At 45.2% G+C, this 22,457-nt stretch overlaps 1 protein-coding gene across 5 annotated transcripts in view; it reads left to right on the top strand.

Annotated features, from left to right (window-relative positions):
* The window catches only part of LOC138521792 (E3 ubiquitin-protein ligase TRIM39-like), a 128,723-nt gene extending 125,790 nt beyond the window's left edge, over positions 1–2,933 (top strand). For all 5 annotated transcript variants that reach the window (XM_069634883.1, XM_069634884.1, XM_069634881.1 and 2 more), the window contains one exon: positions 2,530–2,933. Coding sequence is in view for 1 of the 5 variants with exons in the window: in XM_069634884.1 (XP_069490985.1) it covers positions 2,530–2,639 (110 nt within the window). In the remaining 4 variants the exon portion in view is untranslated. The remainder of the gene's footprint in view (positions 1–2,529) is intronic.
* The last annotated feature ends 19,524 nt before the right edge of the window (positions 2,934–22,457 follow it).

Genomic DNA, 22,457 nt, shown 5'->3' with positions numbered 1-22,457 from the left:
AAAACTTTAGATTCTTTCTACTCAAACCTAGACAATTATAGTAACCAAAGAAGACATTCTTATGACTTCCCCCCTAGAAGATCATTAAACATCATCACACCACCTATACGACCATCAACTCCTGGGATAATTAAATCAGCTGTTCATCGTGACACCAATGCAACTGACCCACATCCAAAAAAGCTCGACACTTGTACTTTAATGTCAGCACTATCGATAGCCCTCAACCCTTTCATTAAACTATATGAAACAATAGCGGACTCGTTGAAAGATCACACAGCGATTCAAACTTCAATGCTGAACAAAATAACTTTTTTAGAGGGTTACATCATGGCACTAGAATCAAAGACTTCCGCATCTATGATCAAACCGAGCCAAGATCAGATTACCGAGCCACCTCAGAAATTGGCCTCAACTACGTGCTATACCCCCCAGGTCATCTCGCAAACAAATTCAGAAAGTACTCAAATTTCTTCATTCATCGACCTAACTGTCCCACCTACTCTCTTGACAGAAAAAACCAAGTTGACAAAAAGGGTGGAAAAAACAAATTCTCACCAACAAGGATCAATACTAATAACACCTTTAATTCAACAAGCGGACTCAACAAGCTTAAAAGCTATAGATGCTCAAAGAGACCTCTTTACCCCATTAAAAATAAAGGACAAATCAAAGAAAACTGGGGTGGTAAGCAGAGTCGAAAAAGAAACACAGAATGTATCTCCTAGAGGAATAGAAGCATTTCTAAATAACGAAGAAATGATGAACATCTCTCAACATATCACTGACCAATCAACCACCTCGAACCAAAACTTGGAAGAAATATCTGATCCATCTACAACTCCTACACTGCCGGTAGGAAATTCCAATAAAGAAACAAAGACTAGAGAATCTCCATTTCTAACTCTAGAGGAACGAAGAACGCGACTGGCCATGACCAACCATAAATCTAAAGATCCTGCACTTGAAGAGTCCTTGATAGCTCCTAAAACGAACTATCCAAAACAAGAAATTGAAACACGGAAAAAAACTTTTTCGAGTAAACAGCCAGCAAGACGATCCCATAGATCGCATAACAAATTGCAGTGTATCTTATTAGGGGGTCTCATTAAAGTTCCACTAATCAGAAAAAGGCACACCTCATTTGATCAAGAGCATAAGGCTCTCTGTCCAGGTTTAGTTTGTGGCCCAGGTATGATCTAGATCACTATGGGGTCTGAGTAAAGCTGGTTAAAGGCAGGAGCAGGGGCAGTTAATTAAGCTGCCCAGAACTGTAGGATTAGTAGGGAGGGAAGCGGTCATTGCGGGGCTTCTGTTCTTCAGTGTCAGTCTTGACTTCGGATCATCCCATTCTGTGCTGTTAGTGGGATTTTCATCATAATACATTGTTCACTCTCAGGCTATTTATGAGAGTATGAGGTAAGGGAAGGAGTTCACTGTTTCCAGGACTCCGCTGCTAGTGCATTCCATTCCTGGCTCATTTCTCAGATCATCATTTTCTTACACTTGTTTACACTTTTCATTTCTACCCACCTCCTTCTCCCATCCCCAGGTGTACCAAGCCATAGACGCTTTGCCTGGCTGTCTGAGATGGATGGGGTGATGGGCACAGGACTTCACCCACAGCAGCGTTATTGGGGGGTGGGGGGGAGGGGTGTGTGTGTGTGTGTGTGTGTGTGTGTGTGTGTGATGAATCAGCAATATTCCCACAGAAAACCTGACCTGTGACCCTTCTCAAGGCCATGGAAGGGCAGACGATTCCTGATCCGACCCTGGGGGTGGCGTTCTGCTGAAGGGGGAACAGATCAGAGAACCTGGGAAACCCCCCTTGTTTAATTTCCCCAGAAATCCCACACTTCTAATGGCTTATTGCAGAGTGGAAGAAATACCATTTTTTTTTTTTTTTTTGTGTTGTTGTTGGGGACTTCAAGACCCATTATTCCCTGTACTGGGCGAGGAAGAGGGCTCAAGAGCAATGTTGCAGGAGTGGTCAGCTTGTTAAGGCAAATTCCGGATAGCCTAAAGGGGGTCACGTGATATTCTCTGCTATCTTTAAGTCCATATCCTAATATTATGTTAAAAAGCCAAACAGTTTATCGTGCAGAATCATTAGAGGAAGTAGCTTGCAAGAATTTTCCACATGTTGATTTATTGAATACTTGTCCTGGAATTCTGTATGTACCTCATTCCCAAGAAGCTTGGGACGTAATCTCCGGTATCCAGGTGGCCAATGAGATGTGATTACTGATGTCGTATAAAATCTAGGATGGATGCACTGATGTTGCAGGAAATGCATTTGCCTAGAATGGGTTAGAGCACAATTACATAGTGCACATAAGCAAAGTATTAGAGGACTGCCTATCCTCATTCACAAGAAACTTACATTTATATTTTTAAGGCAATGCACTTCTTAACATGCATAACTAGAATGGAAATATTCTAACAATAGGCAAGAAAGTATAAAGATGTGATCCTTCCACTGCTTCACTGATCCTAAAATGGGTGCATTTTGTCTTTAATATTCCTCAGCAGAGAACAAGGCCTCCATGATGAGAACACTTGGCGTCCATCCTGGGAGAACATGGATTACCATTGCACGAGAGCCGGTTCTCCATCAAAAAGAAAGCATGGCGTCCTGATCAAACCGATTTTCCACTTCACGTGTTCTCTCTCCAGGGGAACCAGACTTTCCATTTCATAGAGATTTTATTTTGGGGGGATGAATAAAAGATGACAATAATTGAGAGATGGAAATCGGCTGAGCAGTGTGAAAGAAGCTGGAGATGGCAAATTCAGCCTCTTCTAACTATTTTCATCTATCTTGGTATATACGATTAATAAAAATGATTAATATTGTCCTGCTTTCCTATTTTAGATGTTTAATGCTGATATGTGAAATTCAAACAAACCAATAAAGAGACAATAAATAAATATTCTTTTGGTTGATGAGTGTTCACATGGTTTCATCCTTTTCATACAGTATGGAAAGCTATAAGCAGCAGTAGGGACATGTCTTGTAGAGGGTTAAAACATGTTTTTTAGAGGGTTAAAAGAAGCAAAGTTAAGCAATGTCTAAAATGTCCGACACCTTTCTGAGCCTGATGATACAGTGAGTATTGTTATTACATAACCCTCTTAATGTTGCGTAAGTTAAGTTTTAGTTGTGATGTCATTTCTACATAGGAAATTTTCTTTTCTGTCCCATTGTTGTCAGTCTTGATTTGTGGAGCCACCAGAGATTTGGTTGGGGCAGAATTCTGTCTTGGACGGTTAAACCTCTTTAACATTTCAGCTGAACTCTTTTCTAAAGACGGGGCACTTATTATCTTTGGTAAAAGGCACTGGGTGACACCACCCAGTAAGCCAGATGCTCACAGGCTGTTCTTATTAAAAAAGCTGCAATATATATTGTGCTAATTGTTATTCTGTTTAATTATCCTTCCTTTGTTAGCGGAACGTTGTGAAGTAAGAATAGTTTCCAGTATTTTAGATTAGTCCCGCAAAAGATATTTAATCAAGAAAATAAGCAAATCAAAAATGGAGGCAAACCGCTTTCTTAGCGGTATGGGCTCATAGCCAATGCATTTGGGAGTAAAACTCCATCTTCAGGGCTGAGCACTAATGTATATGCATTGATGAGGCAAATCCAGACAAAAGTGCATTTACATAAATATGATCCAACAGTGTCAACAAAATTCGAAGGCCAAATACATACCAAATTGGTTCATATGGCGTATGGAAAAATTGAGAAAAAAGAGAGAGTAAAATCGAGAGAGAGAGTGATTGTCATGGTGAGTTAATCAATTACAAAGTAAGTATGGAATACAGTGTACCTTAGTAAACAGACCTTTGTGTCTGAACGTAACGGAGTGCTTTATTAGCATTTCAAAAGAGCAAATAGGTGTGCGATCAAGACACATCTAAGGCAGTTACCTTTTAGATGTAATGCACGATCCCGGAAGGCTGTTGCAGTAAGATCTGTGAAAGATCCAAGCAAGAGTATAATAAAATGTGTGTGTGATTGACACGCTGGCAGAACCGGCGGCCATAAGCATGTAACTCACCTTCATTTGCGGGCGTGTAGCTTGCAGTCGTGGTGTGCACGGGCATGCACAGCCGATTGTGTATATGCCCGGTGCCCTGGCGACTATGGGCGCTGCAGCGTCACGCACCGGGAGGCGTTGTGACGTCATCGGTGCCTTGTGTCCCACGCCCCCCTGTGGACACAGAGGGGCGGGACAGTCTGGGCTGGATTTTGGTGAAGATAGTGCAAATAAATGTTCTAACATGGAGAAAGGTGGCAAAAACAAACAAACAGATGGACATATACGGCCAGTTCTGTCACTAGCTTTGAAACGCTCCTACCTTATGGCTACAAGATCCTAGGCCCAACTGCCCTGGAGGGGGTGTAGCCCTGATCTTCCCCGAGTGGATTCCTGCCTCTGTCACTCCCATGCAGGTCTATTCCTCCTTTGAATGCCTCGTCTGCAGGCTCTCTCTCCCCTAGCCATTCCCTTACGGTGGCTACTATTTATCGGCCACCTGGTCAGATCTCCTCCTTCCTCTTTGAGTGGGCGGACCTCTCCTCCTCACTCCTGGCCTCAACCACTCAACTCCTCCTTCTTGGAGACTTCAACATCCACCTGGATGCCTCCTGTCCTCCCTCTGGACTCTTTCGCGACCTTTGCGACTCTCTCTCACTCACTATTCTCCCCTCTGGCCCAACTCATACTGCAGGACACACTCTGGATGTCCTGATCTCCTCAGACCTTCCCCTCTCTGCCCCTCTCTCCACTCCTCTCTCCTGGAGTGATCACTTTCTCCTCTCCTCCCACCTCACCCTCCCTACCCTCCAGGCCAAGCCACCTCCAGCACTGCCACCCACCTTCTCGGTCATACGACCCATGAAGCGCGTTTCAGTTGAGGCTTTCGCCGCCGCCTTCTCACCTCCTCCTCCCCCTTTGGCTGACTCTCACCCTGACACGGCCCTCTCCATGCTCCACTGTGCTATATCTGATACTCTTGATATCCTTGCCCCTGTCATGAGAATCCGCCTGAAGTCCAAAACCAAGTGCAACTCATGGTACGACTCAGACCTCGTCACCCTAAAATGCAAGTGCAGGGTGGCCGAGAGGAAATGGCGTGCTTCGTGTACATCCTCTGACAGACTGGCTTGCCGCCTGCTCCAAAGACAATACCGGCTCTCTGTCCTAATCAAGAAGAGAGCCCATATCCAAGCCCGCGTCTCTGCGGCATCAAACAACTCGGCAGAACTCTTTAAAATCTGCAAGGAACTGGCCAATCCTGCTGCAGTCTCTACCTCCCCTGTCCCCTCCCAGGCCCTCTGTACGGCACTGGCTTCTCACTTCACCTCTAAAACTCAGGACATCCTGTCCTCTCTCTCCTCCTATCCCCCGCCTCCCCCCACTCTCTGCTCCTCCCCTGGCCTCTCTACAGCCACATCACCTTTCTCCTTCTCTGCCTTTCCCCTGTTCTCCGCAGACGAGGTTTCTAGACAAGTCTGATCTATGAAAGTGTCGTCGAAACAGGTTCACCCCTGTTCCTCCAAAACTATCAAGGACCACATCGACTCCCTGGCACCTGCCCTGGCTGATTTCTGCAATCACTCCTTCACCACTGGAGTCTTCCCATCCCCCCTGAAGCACTCCCTTGTGCACCCTCTTCTTAAGAAACCCTCTGCCGCCCCTCCTGCCCGGCTAACTATCGCCCAATCTCCATCACCCCCTTCCTGGGCAAGCTCCTGGAGAAACTGGCCATCTTCCAGCTCAATCTTCACACTGAATCTGTTGGTTGACTTCATGACCATCAGTCTGGCTTCAGAGCTGCCAGAAGCACGGAAACTGCTCTCCTGAACATCCGTGAAGACCTGCTCTCCAACCTTGACTCTAACACCCCTTGTGTTCTCATATTACTTGATCTCTCCTCTGCCTTTGACACTATTAACCATGTCATTCTGCTCAACCGTCTACGTGATAACCTGGGTATCACTGGTCAGGCTCTGGCGTGGCTGACTTCCTTCCTCTCTGACCGACCCTACCAGGTCCAACTATGTCTTTACCTGTGGTGTCCCCCAGGGATCTAACCTCTCTCCCTGGTTGTTCAACCAATACCTGGCACTCCTTGCCCACCGCATTGCCGCTCTCTGCCCCAACTTTCAGTGCTATGCGGACGATACTCAGCTCATTTTCAGGCTACCCTCAGCCTCCGCATCTCCTTCCCTCATCTCTGTCTGTCTGTCTGCCATCCAGGAGTGGTGTGCCGCCAATGACCTCTACCTTAATGCCAGTAAGACTGAGATTCTGCTCATCAGCACACTCACTCCCTCCTTCCCTGCAGCTCTCTGGCCGGCCTCTCTTGGCCCTCTTCCCGCTCCCACCTGCATGGCTAAAAACCTCGGGGTCATCTTCGATTCCGCACTCTCCTTCTCTCCTCACATCTCTGATGTCTCTAAAAAGTCACATTACCAGCTGCACCTCCTCAGAGGTATTCTTCCTTTCCTCTCCTTCCCCCAGAAGCTCACTGTCTCCAGAGCCCTGGTTCTCTCCAAGCTGGACTATTGTAATAGCCTCTATCTAAATCTGCCTGCCTCTACTCTCCGCCCTCTGCAACTTATCCAGAACAGGACTGCAAGACTTGTCCTTGTCCTCAAGCCCAGGGATCGTATCTCTCCAGGACTGAAATCTCTGCACTGGCTCCCAGTGGCTGCGAGGATTAAGTTCAAATCACTCTGCATTGTCCACAAGGCCTTCTGGGGCCTGGGGCCGAAATACCTTCAACTCTCTCTTCCTAAATATCTTCCTTCTCGACCTCTCCGCTCTTCCTGCTCCAACTCCCTCAGGGTCAGTCGCTTCGCCAAGCAACGAGTTGGTGGTAGATCTCTCTTCGGCAGGGGCCTCCCTCTGGAACAGCCTTCCTGCCTCCCTGAAACTTGAGGAGAACCATCTCCGGTTCCGGAAGCACCCCAAAACCTTCCTCTTTGCTTCTGCTTTCACTCCTCCTCTCCCCTGTTGATTTTCCTGCCTGACAGTTACTGCACTGGATACCTGGCCTCCCTTCTGATCTTGGGCCCAGGCACGCCAGTTGCCCACCTGCACTGCCTCCCTGGCAACCCCTGCACTTGGGGACTGTTTTTCTGTATCCTTACAGCCCCCTTACCAGCACTTATGTTCTGCACTTACCATACACTGCCACCTGTGGGCCATTTTTATTTATCTTGTTTTATTGTACTATCCCTTGTACTGCACTTCCCCCTTCTCCCTCCCTCCCCACACTTTTCCCCTTCCCATGCACTTGCGCGATCTGAATGTCACCTGGCTTAGTAAGATCGTTGTCTGTCTTCCCATTGTTCCCCCTCCCCTGCCTCGTCGTGCCTTGAAACACTTGTGTATAGGCGAGTTATAAATGCCATATCATATCATATTAAGTGACCATGTATATGAAAAACAAAGGCTATAGACATTTGAAGGTTACTAAAGAAGTGCGATAACAGTAAATGGAAAAATTCTAATTCTAATAAGGAGTCGTGCAAGGGAATGTACAATAGAATAAAAGTCATGTCCACTTTAGTTTTAATCACACAGTGAATTATATCATATAGTTCAGTTCCAGATGACTGAATAGATACCAAAGGGTGGTAGCAAATGTAACACAAATAGTTGATCTCCTCATTCATGCCATTGGGTGTGAGAGTTCTGAGGTGATCAATCCAGAAGGTTTCCCTAAGATCAAGTATTTTGCTCATATTCTCGTGTGGGTTGTACCTTGTCACAACTTCTTTTTTTTTATTAGTATTTTTTTTTTTTATTGGTTTATTCAACCTTTAAAAGAAAAATAAAAAATACAAAACAGCACACAGATCACTCCCTTACGACATTCCCTTTCCTCTCTCCCACCCTCCTTATAAGTTAGCTGCTTTGGGACCAAAACAGACAAAGCAGCCTTCCTTTCGTCTCATACAGTACTTGGCTATGTCTCATTTAAATTTGTTTCTTGTTCTTCCAGCCGAGTTTTTAGGACTTGTAAGAAGTTTATTAGAGCAAACAATGCTGCTCTATTAAGTCCTTCAAAGAGAACTTGCCGCCACTCTTCAATGCTCTTTGTACGGTGTGCGTTGATCACGGGGGCAAAGCAACGGCCCCTTTGTTGCTCCCGAGTCGGGCAAGACATAGTCAGATGTTTCAAGGTTTCTTTGACCTCGTTACAAAATCGACAGTTAAAGTTGAAATTAATTTGTTTAGACCTAGTTCCTATACAATCTTTTGTCAGGAAGACATTTAGTCTAAATCGCATGTGTAAGGCCCTTGCGTGCTGATTCGGAAGGTGCAATAGGTAATTAGCACGTTGGTCGTATGCTTTAGCCTCACCCGGTACATCAAGCATTGATGAAGAGCTTGTCACAACTTCAAGAATTTGGAATCTAATTTGGGATAAGTTGTGTTTTTTTTTCAAGCCAATGTCTGGCTACTGCGGAGTTCAGGTTTTGGTTCCTGATACACAACCTGTGCTCATTCCACCTAATCTTGGCTGACTGCTTTGATTGCCCAATGTAGTACAGTCCACAGGGGCATTTAATATAGTAGATAATGTTAGGGGTATTGCACGTAGCATAGTCTTTTAATTAAATTTATTTCTCCTGTACGGGGTTGGCTGATTGTTTCCTTTGTTGATGTACCTGCAATTTCTGCAGTGGAGGCAAGGAAAGGTTCCTTTCTGGCGGTGCTCAGTCCTTGTATGGGAGTTAAGGTAGAGACAAGATGGTCTCTAAAGTTCCTGCTTCTCTGGTAAGGAAAAACAGAGGGTTCCTTGAAAAGATGTTCCAAACTAAGGTCACACGTTAGGGTTCTCCAATTTTTCTTGATGATATTTTTTAATTCTGTTGCTCTGGGTCGTGAATTTAGATACATACACCAGTGGTGGTGTGGAGGTGTTTTTTTTTCTTTCGGTATAAGTAGTTCCTTACGTTGTATGTTCGCTGTTTTGGCAGCTGCTGCTTCTACTTCTTGTGTTTTATATCCTCGGCAGTGAATTTATTCCCCATCTCTGCTACTTCCTGTGAGTAGTCCTCAGGGTCACTTACGATATGTTTACCCGTAGCATTTGGCTGAAAGGTAGATTTTTGATGAGACTCGGTTGATGGGAACTTAGTCTGTGGAGGAGGTTATTGCGATCAGTATCTTTACAGTAGATATTGGTCGTGTACTCAGTTGTTCCCACCTGTTGCCACAAATCTTCTTTACCCAATGAAATTAGTAGGGGCTTGACGTGTTTACACCAGCTTAGATTCATCCCGCCGCTTTGTGACAGGAGATCTTTCATTGCTTCCTTGTGTTTGCTTAGATGTGGCGAAACACAGACTGAGCCAATAACGGAACGGGCTGGAAGCTATTGTATCTGAAATCTGCATTTGGTTAAGCTCTACACGCAGCGTTGTATTTGGTGTGCTTTGCGGTAAACACATGGCCTTTTTAAGAAATGTATTCTCAAACACTGGCAATCTAGAACTATTGGCGTGGAGCCAGATTTCTGCACTGAAAATAGCTGAAGGCCTGGCTTGCAAGCTAAATAAATGAAGCCTGAGCGTGAAGGGTGAGCTGTGTTTTGCAAACGCAGGAAGCGTGAGAAACAGACCCAATCCACGCTCCCAACAGCTTATGAGACAAGCCCGCAGCGGTGAACCCAGAGCGTGAAGGGCGAGCTGTGTTTTGCAAACGCAGGAAGTGGGAGAAACTGACCAAAGCCAAGCCCTCAACAGCTTATGAGACTAGCCCACAGCAGTGAACCCCGAGCGTGAAGGGCGAGCAGTTTTATGCAAACGCAGGTGCTCTGCATAAGCAGGAGGCCTGCACAAGAATCTCCTCTAATCCCTCTTGGGGCTGTGTGCCGGCTAGTGAACCGGATCTGTGATCATAATGATCCCTAACCAGCTTTACTCAGCCTTACATGGCTCCATCTATCATGCGAGGCAGTGAGACGCCTGGATTTGCCTGGACTGCCTGGATCTTGTGGAAGCACTTAAGCAGCAAAGGTGATTTGGCCTGAAGCTGGGGGCTGACTGTGAGTCTTGTTTGATTTAAGTACTACCATTCAAGCCCTGCTAAGCTGCTACATTTCACAAACCACAAGGAGAAAAACAATACCAAAGTGAGTTTCTATATTTTCTATAGTAGATCTTGACTTGCAGAGGGGGTGCAGTCTAGTATTTGCTGCCTCCCGTTTGTATGGATGTTGGTGGCACAGCTAGCAGCCCCGTCTTTAGCCTAACGTGTGGAGCAGGGGGGAGGAGTCGGACTCTGGAAGCCGCCTAAGTCGGGCATGCCCTGCTCGCAAGGGTGACATTTTTGCTTGTGTTGTCTTCAATGTCTTAACTAATTCCTATGGCCTTACAATGGTCAAAAGAAAGACGGATGACCCAAATCTAGCTGGTGCTTCCTAACATAAAATATCTAGAATGCTCAAACTGATAAAAGATGTAAACCAATTGATCAGTGAAATTGAGGGCCTCTTATCTGATATTGATGGTGACGGGGGAAGGGTTCCACAACTACTACGACAGCTGATAGCTGATTTGCAATGCGAACCACCAGAGACCAACTGTGCAGTCCCTGGTGTTTCGGATCTCATCTCTTTTTGTGATGCTGCCAAAGGAACACTTCCTGCCGCTGCTAAATCCTGCCTCGGTCCCCACATTTTTAAAGAAGACATCTGGGGGCCCTTCAAAGTGGCCAATCAGGAGGCCATTTGTTTGAGTCATCTAACACTGGGCTGCATAGGGGGCTCAATGAGCTCCAATATAATCGAAATACATCATCAATCAAACCCTGGAAAGTCTTTGAACTCTTTGACAACTCTGGCTGATCAGTCGGAGTCTACACAACCCCAAAATCCCCTAACATCACCTTCTAACCTGTCTCGACCCCTGTACTCTGTTATCACGGGAGCATTGTGCATTGACTTAAATAATGGGAATCATGGGGGCCCGGTGGTTACTGCAATGACTAAGCCTACCTCTGTATTATCTGCATTGTTCCTCAGCAATCCTTTTCAACCCCTCAGTGTGTCCTCACCAACGGCTGATGGTATCTCTCTCCCCTCCCAACCTATGCAGCCTACACAGAATTCACGTCAATGGAAGTTGGCCCAACGGAAAAGAAGGCCCAATCGGGTTGAGAAGCCACCAGAGTTAGGTGGTCCTAGATCTTATTGTAAAGTTTGTTCCCAAACTTGTGACCCAAAACTGACCCCTAAATATTGTCCTACAATTTGTCCATCTGTCAAGTCAGTAGAACAAATGTTAATTGATATTAAAACGTCATCATATCAAGAATGGTCAAGTGGGAGGGGGAAATGGGGAAACTGGTGGAAGAAATCAAATCTGTCATGGCCAAGGTGGCTTTCCTGACCCCAGGATCTAATATTACGGTACCCAAAGGAAAGCAGTACTCTGAAGGTGGTATTTGGAGCAAAGGTGTTTTTTACCGGTCCACAAGCCAGAACTACACAGGATACCGAGTAAGTTGTGTACTCCGAGTATGAGTTCTACAAAACCCAGCACTGTTGTACATTCTGTATCTGCGGCCGTGGGGGAGGTGAACTGCAGTTGGAGGGCATTCCACCCCCCCAACAACCGGGCACCTCCTCTGACCGGCCCTAGCGTATTTCCACTATTTGGTGAAGCACATGCCTCTGTCAGACAGATGCACCTTAGTGGCGTAGGTGGGCGAGTTAATAGACCTTCTACAGTGAGGACTAATGTTCCTAAGCTTGGCCCCCGCTCGTTTGAAGATCAAGAATCACTAACAAATGCATTTTACTGGTTCCACCATGTTAAAGGATGTCTTTCAGTTATTAGGAATGATATCCAGTACTGTGTTGAGGTGCTCAATCCCGGGCATGGCCCTGGATTATATACAGGTTTTCTTCGTATCGTGGCACCTTGTAGATGGACTTTGTGTTATTGAGCGTAGGGTATGCCGTACCGGAAAACCTAACATCTTGTTAAGGTCTGCTGAGATCTTTTTTTAGGGTACATCCCGTGCAAGAGGCATCCATTAATCATTCAAACCAGTCCTTTCTACCTCGGGGCTCAAAGGGAGTACCCACCCCTGCGGGGAATTTCCCCTCCTATTACCAATAACAAGGAATATGGCCATGTTTGTGTAGATTTGGAAGAAGTAGATTGACTGGGAAGTAGAGGTGGCCTAATATAGGGGGCTTACCTCCACAAAGGTAATCTCCCCCGAAAAAAATGTCACGGGATCAATTTCTCAAAGCGGGAGAGCAAAATTAGACTAGCTATACAAAAGTGAGAAACAGATTACCCCTCTTTATGTCAGTACGGATCAAGGCTTGGTGATAATCTGTACTATACCAGAAATTAGTACATATATATAATTTGGTTAGCACACAATCTTATTTACCTTGTACTACCCCAATGCTAGCGCCACATTTCTCTGTATTATAGAACCATCTATCTCATAAACACTCAGAAATTCATTAATCAATAAAAAAAGGTTTATTCAATGTAAAAAAAAATGTATACACACATGTAATAAAACCAATACATCGTATTCTCAGCACATTCCTAAAAAACAGTATCATCTGTAAAGGGGTTAGTTGAGTAAATGGAACAAGCTACATCCAACTTGTAGATGTTTAGCATAAGACTTCAATTGTTCATAAGTCTTTTGTCAATTGTCGACATGTTTCCGCCCTAAGGGAATATTGGACACTATGGGCCTCATCACGAGTTGGGCGGTAACGCCGGCGCTATTACCGCCGGTGCTATTAGCCCTACCGCCAAACCCCCGGCGCTATTAGCGCCGGATCACGGGTTTGGCGGAACGGTTAGTGCCCATTCCCCATTGGGCCCATTCGGGAATTCCTCATTCCCCATTGGGCCCAATGGGGAAAATTCACGCTCTTACCTACGGCGGATTTCCCACCGGCGATAATAGCGCCGAAAATCGGCAAATTTGCCACGGATTTCCCCCGAGCTCAGAGCTGGGGCTAAATCCGCCAAGGCCATGATCTGGCGGACCCTTAAATGCGGCGGTAATAGCGCTACCGCTGCATTTAAGGGTTACCGCCAGACTCGTGATGAGGCCCCATCTCTAGTGTCTGTTAAACCGTTAATTTCCGCTGCCTTCTTCAGGACAGACAATTTCTTCGGTGTAGTAATTAAACTTTCATATACCCCATAACAGGTTTGGCAATATCTAAAAACAAATAATACAAACACATTACATAAGATAGTGGTTCTATAACAACATAGCTCTATTTATAATGACTTTACAAATCTAAAACATGATCTGACTGTCATATCAATCACAAATTCATTAATCGACAGAGTTTATATGTGGCACATCTCTAGAAATTGTGTATACTTCCCAATTAATGGCATCATAGACACAACACAATAAATATCACCAAGCCTTCACTTACATCCAGTACAGACATGAGCACAGTGGCGGCTCAATTGTATCCGGTCGAACTTCTAGTTTCAAAAATGGATCTAGAATCACCCATGATTCATTGGCATCCCAATTTTGTTTGGAACCTAAAGAAAAAGCATAGAAGATGGAGAACTATTGCTCTATGCATCATAACGAAATAATCAAATTCTATATTCTTATTGGATTTTAAAATCCAATAAGAATATAGAATTTGATTATGTAAAAAGGCCCTTTATTCTACAATATGTCTATTGAGGACGTGACTGAGTTGACAATAATGAATTAGGTCTAGATATTTCGTTATGATGCATGTTATGAGAGACATGTTGAAGAGAGAGAATTGATGAGGGTTCGGTTGACTGCGCTAGGTGTGGCTCAGCTGAGTGGGAAGACTTTGCTGGGAGGTGAAGGGGAGAGAGGCAGGAGGAGGAATAGTGTGATGTTGGATTTTGTGAGGCAAACGGGGCGGTGGGAGGAGTTGTGAGTTTATGTAAGCTAAGTAATGATTGGTGGGTCTGGTGCACATCATCCTTTAGGATGGGGAAGCGCCTGCGTGGGTCCGCCCACGCCTCCGATAATTGAAAGAAAAAAAAAGAAAAAAAGACACTAGAGATAGTGTCCAATATTCCCTTAGGACCGAAACATGTCGACAATTGACAAAAGACTTATGAAAAATTGAAGTCTTATGCTAAACAAAGTTGACTGTAGCTTGTTCCATTTACTCAACTAACCCCTTTACAGATGATACTGTTTTTTAGGAATGTGCTGAGAATACGATGTATTGGTTTTATTGCATATGTGTATACATTTTTTTTTTACATTGAATAAACTTTTTTATTGATTAATGAATTTCTGAGTGTTTATGAGATAAATGGTTCTATAATACAGAGAAATGTGGTGCTAGCATTGGGGTAGTACAAGTTAAATAAGATTATGTGCTAACCAAATGATATATATGTACTAATTTCTGGTATAGTACAGACTATCACCAAGCCTTGATCTGTAATGACATAGAGAGGGGTAATCTGTTTCTCACTTTTGTATAGCTAGTCTAATATAGGGGGCCCCATATTAAATTAAGCTGCAATCCTGGAATATAGCAGGACTTAAACGGCAGCTGGACAATCCCGATTGTTGTAAGTTTGTGAGGAACTTCCACATTATAATGCTACAGGAAACCTGGGCAGTAGAACCGCTACATCTCCAGGGATACCAGGCATTTGCCATCCCAGCAATGAAGGGCCACAAGGGTCACCCTAGCTGCGGTCTGTTGGTGTGGACTGACATCACTTTGGGATGGAGGGTTGAATCTTGTTCCTCGGATTGTGCGGACTTGCAAGTCCTGTTATTTAAGAACAGTTTGGAAGCCTTTATAACCTGTACAACAGACCCTCTTCATCCGTCGGTCTATCCACATTGAACTCTCTGGAGATGCCCATTAGCAATAGACCATCATCAGGGCTCTCTAGGAGCAGCATTCCTGCTGCTGGGGATTTTAATCTCCTCTTTGAACCAGTGGTGTTGAACATTTGGGATGACCAGGATCATGCCTGGGATATTCAGTATTGGTAGCCACTAGCCCCAAAAGATGCCACAAAGTAGCTTTGGCCTCCTGCTGTTTGCTTGCCAATCTAAACATGAGGACCTGCAATGGGCGGTTTAGCAAAGACCAACCAGCTAAATGTACCTTCAGGGGGGCAGATGGGAACTCCCTCATTGACTATATCGTTATTACAGGTTTGGATTGGTCAAAGACTGGGCGGACAGGGGCAGCATAATTCACGATATTCAGGCGGCCTTCAGAGAAAACAGGAACAATTGATCAGTGTTTCATGTTCTTTCTTTAATTACAAAAATACATACTGCTTTAAAGAAGATGTGCCTGTATGTCGCTTTTGTCGACTTAAAAACTGCATTTGACTCAGTCTGAGGAGACACTCTATGGCAAATATCATAAACGCAAAGCCCCTGGTGCTTGAGTAGCATAATTCGTCAGCTTTATTCCTCAAACATGGCTAGTGTATGCTTTGGGGTAGGTGGTGAACTGACTCAGCCTTTCACTGTTGAAAGAGGGGTCAGACAAGGTTGCACATTGGCCCCCTTCCTTTTCAATCTCTATGTACAAGAAGTGATTGACATACTACTGAAAGAGGGTCAAGATCACCCCAAAAGGATGCTGATAAATACCCAGTACTGTGTTACAACGACAATGCAGTCCTTATAGCAACAACCCCTCAAGGGCTGAAAAAAACATTCTGTCTTTGTGAAGAAATGTAATTAGTTAGACCTTACATTGAACATTGAATAATCTAAAGTTATGGTCTTGCGACCCAAATGTGTAAAACGTAGGCTTTTAAAGGTGGAAGTAGATGGCTCTGTGCTTGAGCAGGTGGAACGTTATGATTATTTAGGGCTGAGATTTGAGGAACAGGGTGGCTGGGCAGCCGAGGTTATTAAATCGTCCACCACCTTAGAGAAAGTTGTTGGAGCAATCTTGGCATTCCACGCCAAACACGGTAGAGGTGCAATTTCTCCTGCGTTGGACCTATTCCATAAACGGGCCATCCCTGCTGCTCTGAACGGCTCCAAATTGTGGGGGTGCTGTAAATGTTGTGGAGAAATTGTTATTGCTACCTGCTTATGCTCCATTAGCTTTGGTGTTCGTGGAACTGGGATGTGCCCTGGTCGCTTCCTTGATACGTGCTAGACCAGCCCTATTCTGGGCACGATTATGGAGGCAGCGTGGCCTCGAGAGTTACCGGAATGCAGCACTTCACCTCTTAGCTATGGCGGGTGGTAAACATGTACAGTGGGCTTCTCATGTTAAGTCGTCTCTTCAGGATCTTGAGCTGCTGGAGTTATGGCTAATCCCTTCAAATATAAGGCCCTCCACGAGTGTGATACTAAGAGAAAGGATCAAGTGGCAATGAAATCTTGCTGGTGGATGCTGCTGCCTTAAGACTGGGTCCTGGTTATCTGGAATAGAGGCACACAGCGGGACATAAAATGTACTTGAACTTGATAGACCCAGCTTTTGAAAAGGTTTTGTACTTGCGTTTTCAATTGGGAATTCTTCCAGTAGCCGCAGTAACACAAAAGTGGTCAACCGGCAATTCAAGTGTTTGTCCACTTTGCAAGGAGGGCACAGAGACAGTTATGCACTTTCTGTTATTCTGCAACGGGTCTGCTGCTCTGAGAAACATGTATTTGACCCCACTTTGGAGAACTGCAGGGATTCTGCAAGCAGTTAGTGGTCTTAGATATTTGGGTCAGTGTCTCGATATCCATGTTGTTAGAGCAACTGCACATTATATTCACAGAGCATGGATGCTCACAGCCAAGTCTCATGCCTAATTGTTGGGTATTATTTGAGATTATAGTAGTCATGAAAGTGGGGCTGCGAGCTGTTGACTCTCCTCAATTAGTTTTATACTCTGTCATAATTAGTGACTCAATCATACCAAGTTCACAAATTCTGCTGCACACTTTTATCTCTGCTCTTAGATCTAATGTACTGTATTTTATTGATACATTAATGGTGGTTATGAAAGTGGGGCTGCGAGCTGTTGACTCTCTTAAATGTTATCTATTGTTAGAATCATTGACTCAATCATATTAAGCTCATGTATTTTGCTGCACACTTTTATCTTTGCTTTTAGATGAATTGTACTGCATTTTATTTGATATGTTAATTGCGTAAGGACAGCTGTACTGAAGTCAATTTATTCCTTTTTATCAAATTTATCGTCCTATTCTATACTGTTATTTTATTCACATGTAATTTTATGGTTGATCGAAATAAAGTTGATGATGATGATAATGGAAGGACAGGTGAAAGTGCTTGGTTGCCATGGATGCAACTACATGTCAATATGGCATTGCTAGTTCTTTCGAGAGATAGATATTTTTCCACTTGGCCTGATCACCTGCAATTGCTCCTAAAGCTAGAAAAAGTGCACAGCCCTGTCTTACCCCCGCACTGATATCTATTGGTGCTGTCACGTTCCTGCCAAGACTCCAATGGATTCTTGCTGTGTTACAGTTATAGAGACCCTGGATCGCATACAACAATTGGATCAGGGCATGCAGTGCCTCCCAAGGTTTTGCCCTAGGTGCCCGTCGAATGCACTGTTCAGATCGGTAAATGTTACACAGAGACTCATTATTCTGAGAGTGACATACTTTTGAAAGATATATTAGTAGTCTAAAAGATTGGCCACTGTGCTGGTTCCTGGATGAAAACCAGCCTGGAGGTGAGTAATAATCTTATCTTGCACCCATCCTTCAAGGTGGGAAAGCAGCACTTTTGAATAGACCTTTCCTACTGCATCCAGCAGGCAGATAGGCCTAAATGTGGCAGGGTCCTCCCGGCCTCTCTTTTTATATAATGGTACAATGATCACCCTTGTTCATGAACCTCTCATGATTCTAGGATGGCATTCAAAAGGCGGTAGAAAACCGGGGCCAGGAGCTTCCCCCATCTCTGTTGTTCCGAGGCCTCATTGACTTCTGCCATTGTACATTTCAGCATCGATGGATTCCAAGGGGGCGTTCCTTGGCAATGATTATCATCCCGGGTGACCATTGGGCATTGTATAAAGGTTGGTGAAGTGATCTAACCAATCCTTTTCTGGGATGTTGCCCTGAATTATATTCCTGTCATCAGATTTTGCTAGTGTTATTCTCTTCCAAAAACATCTTATCCTTGTTCTCAACTGCGTCTAATAAGCCTTGCCATTGGCATGCAATAAAGGCTTCTTTTTTCCTTTTGGTTGTGTTCTTATAGAATGACCATGCCAGTTTTTGGGCATGCCAATCAAGGTTGGTGCCTTAATTTACTTGATAATGACTCCTTGTCACGGGCGACGAGTACGTGGGGGCTCCGAGCCCGGTCCCCCACCAGGAGAATACGTTCAGGGCTGAGCCTTGTCTGGGGTCGGGCCGGAGAGAAGACGCAGTATGTCTCTCTCTCTGGCACGGGCTGTGTGTGTGTGGCACTGGGAGTGTCTACTCGTCTTGTCCACCTTGGAAGCAGGAAGAGCGCCGCGCTAACCCCCGGTACGGCTGACCTAGAAGCCTGCACTTCACTTGGCTGAGGGTGACACGGGACGCAGTAGGTGAGTTCTTCATACTGCGAATGTGAAACACAGCTCCACCTTTCCGAACCTTAACTTCACTGTGCAGGTACAAACGCAGCATGAAACAAACACTTGGTATATTTGAAATGTCAAGAACAGCTCAAGGGCACATTATGACGCCCAGAGCTGTAGTTTGCAAGCTGCAGGTATTGGCTTCAGGTCAGGACTGTACTATGAAAACCTTGCCTTTGCATCAGCTTGAAACCGTAAAAATGCAAAGCACATGCTTTATTTTGCGTGGCAACATTAAAGGGTGACTCAGTGGAACCGACAATTTGCAAATTGCACGTGTGCAGTCATTGCAGTGCGCTGACTTTGCAAATGCAATGGCTTGAAGGCTGCGAGGTATTGGGCTGGCTGTTTGCAGTTAGCGAGCCTGGGACTGGAGGAGGTGGAGTTTGCCCGGGCCCAGGCTGCTACTGCTAGAATATTCCAGACGCACGTGAAGTCAGATAGTTAGCGTGCCCAGCAGCCTGAACCATTTCACGGCCCGAATTATTTGGAGTTCTGTGCTGCGGGTGTGGGTTGGTTCCATTGGCCTTTGCCACTCAGACTTATTGGTGCCAGACAGTGCCACTGCCCTGCCTAGACTGGATTCGGAATCTGGTGGTTGGGAGTGAGACCGAGCCTCACCTGGTCTGCAGTGTCATTGTGTTGATACTACGCCACTGCTCCATTCAGTTATGTGGGTAAGGGGTTCCCCTTCATAGCTAGCCTAGAGCTCCCTCTCTGCCTCTCCCTCGCTCTTTTATCTTTTTCCTATCTTTTCTCTTTTCTCCTCTCGCCCCTGCGGCGCAGGGAAATCACAGGACTAGTACCAACCGGTGGTGTGTCAGAAAACAGCCCTCAAAGTCCAGGCTCCATGTAACCACTGACCCCTGCCCACTTCTCAATGCTTAACTGCACTGTCAAAAAGAATGACCAGCACCCCATGTAGCATGTGCATGTCTTCCATTGGCAGCCATTACTAACCATTTCCCTTTCTGACTGCTGTATTCTACTATGAACTCATGGCAGTGGAGTAGGGAATTCATAACCTTGAATTTTTAGTTTATTTGTGTTTTATTACTGGTTGGTGCTACACGTCCATCGCTCATTAGAGCCCCACCCCCGCAACCACTGTGTCACGTTATCACTTCCTCTCCCTGCACCTCTGAATCCTGCCCCCCCATTGAACACAGGGGGGTTGCTAGGTCTGGAAAAGATCCGGGGCTACGGCTGCTAATGTCGGGACTGTCGGGACTCAGGGCTATCTGGCATTTTGGGTGTAGCCCCTCAGCTTTCTATCCGGAGGCTATAGACCCCCCCAGACTCTCCTAGTGACGCCTCTGATTGAACCAGCGACTGAGTTTCCCTCCTGTCGCTACTTAGATGTGCAACTTGCTTCTTGAATCTCTCGTTTTCTTTGCGTTTTTCTCTTCCTTCAAGTTTTATTCCTGCCATAAAAGAGTAGCAATGGCCGACCCATTCATGTTATTGATTTATGCTGCTTTCAGCGCCAACCTAAGATTGTGATTATCTGAAGGTGTGTTTTCTCTCCCTGTGCACTAATGGAATGCTTTTTGCACAGTCACATTATCTCGTAGAAACATTATATTGGTTCCTTGTGCAGGCAGCAGGTGGTAAGGTATTTTCCTCTGCAGTTTGTGACTTTGTCCACTGAGAGAGTTGTTCATTCGCTGTGCAATCTAGCAGTGTGGGGCCATTCACACACAGGCTCCTCGCATTCCATATCATGTGTCCTTCTTCTGATGAGCGCGTGCTGCTGCAGTGCAAACTGAGTGTGATCTGCAGGTTAGAATCCCGGCAAGTCCAACTCAGCCTTTCATCCTTCCGACCAAGGTCGATAAATGAATACCAACTTCGGTTGGGTGGTGATTGTGTGTGTGTGAATATGTCCTCTGTACATTATCTTACACCACTGTGACTGGATATGCCGAGGGCATGAGGCATCACACTGTTCCATCCCCACACCCAAGGTAAGGCCTGAAGCAGTGTTTAATATACATCTGGCCCATGCCAAGGCATAGCTCGGGGTCCCACTAGGTGACTATTAGAGAGCCAGATTGTAGTAAAGTTGAAGGCTGAGGAGATAAACATGAATGGTTAACAACACTGCTTCCTTTTGTAAGGATATAGAGTCAGGCTGTCTTCTTGGAGATAGCAGAGCTGCCTTGGGCCTCTTGCTGCACTGTGCTCCATAGCAATTACATTTTGGGTCTGTGCTTGGGTGGATATATGAATGAAGAATGTCCTGACACTCCACTTCATATGTTCCGTCATCCTGAAGCAGGACAACAGTATAACGCATACTGCACACTTCCCTTTTGAACAAAACAACAGCAGAGAAGATCCAGTTTAGAGTTCCTATCCTTTGAACCTTGCTGGGCTTCTCCTTTCTCGTACTATTGACATGGCATTCCTCCCTAGCTATTTGTGCTACCAAATGTCTCTGATCAGCACTCGAGTTCCACCTGGTCAGTGTCATTACAACTTTGCTTTTCTGCTTCTGCAAGACCTTTTGTACTCTCAGTGTGGTTGCTCTGTGACAGTCCAATTTATGTTTGTTGTTGTGGATCATTTTGTACTCTTCGCATACTCTCGTACAAAGCTACCGTTTCCATGTCCAGACACTGTTGTTATCTGGGATGACATAGTTCCTTCCAACCCTGAGTGCTTGTTGGATCTGATTGTACCTGGACAATATTTTGTTGTTCTAGTGGTTCAACTTCCCCTTGACCTAATTGCCTGGATGTATGTCAGTTACCTCACTGTGTGCCTTTGGTTGTATTGATGCTTTTGTTTAGTTTGTTTTATCTTGACACGCCACTGTTTATTCTTTACTAAATTTACTAACACAATGTCAGCTAACCAAAGTAGAATCAAACAGGAGTGGACCCTTTTACCTCACATTAATTGGAACTGTGACACACGTGTGACAGAGCTGGTGCAAATGCCTGGGCTGAGACTGCCTTTATGTTAATAATCGTCACCACATGTCCTTCAACAGTAACTCAGTGGCCCTAAAGCACATTATAGTCCGGCCAGTTCTACAATAGTGGACTTCCCCAAAGTAGTTGGGGCTGTGAACTGAGGACATGTGGCCCTTGTACCGCCCAGGGAAAGAGAGCAGTTCTTCTGAAACCGATGCATACAACACTCCATCAATGTGCAGATTGTCTGGGACAATGACGTGCACTTTACCCAATTGTGTGCTATCATTCCCAGCTTAACCCATGACTCCATGGCTGAAAGCAGCCTGCCTCACATCATGGATGACCTGCAGCAATGCCGGGCATGGCTGCTGTGTGTGTATGAGGAAATCCAAACCTTAATAAAACATGCCATAAAGCCTGTGGCCCACCTCCACCCCACTGTGCACACCAGGGGTGGATTGGCCTATAAGGAACTCTGGAGATTTCCCGGTAGGCCTCTGTACTCAGGGCCCCTTTTTGTGGCATTTCTACATTTTCTCATAGGAAAAGGGTTGGGTTTGCTTAAAATGTGTAATATTGGGCCACTTTGAAAACTATTTCCAGGGCCTCTTTTGTTTCCAGTCCACCCCTGGTGCACACAGAATACACATGCCTCTCTCTGAGTATGTGCATGAGTTCTGGGTGAGCAGAATGTCGAATGGTAGAAGCGATTATTGCACGGAATGTGTTGGCTGGCACATGCACAATATCAACTTGAAACTCGCATACCTTTGACATATGCAATGTAAGGTATGCTTAAAGTCAAACTTCAACCTCAACAGCATTCAACACTTTACTCAACAGCTCATGGTTGGTCTTCAATATAATATGTGACCCCAATACAAGTAGTTTGTTTCCATCTGTATCAATGT

The sequence above is a fragment of the Ambystoma mexicanum genome, chromosome 13 (genome assembly GCF_040938575.1).
Source record: "Ambystoma mexicanum isolate Mex_15411 chromosome 13, UKY_AmexF1_1, whole genome shotgun sequence".
NCBI classification, from domain to species: domain Eukaryota; kingdom Metazoa; phylum Chordata; class Amphibia; order Caudata; family Ambystomatidae; genus Ambystoma; species Ambystoma mexicanum.
This window is presented reverse-complemented; position numbering and strand designations above follow the sequence as displayed.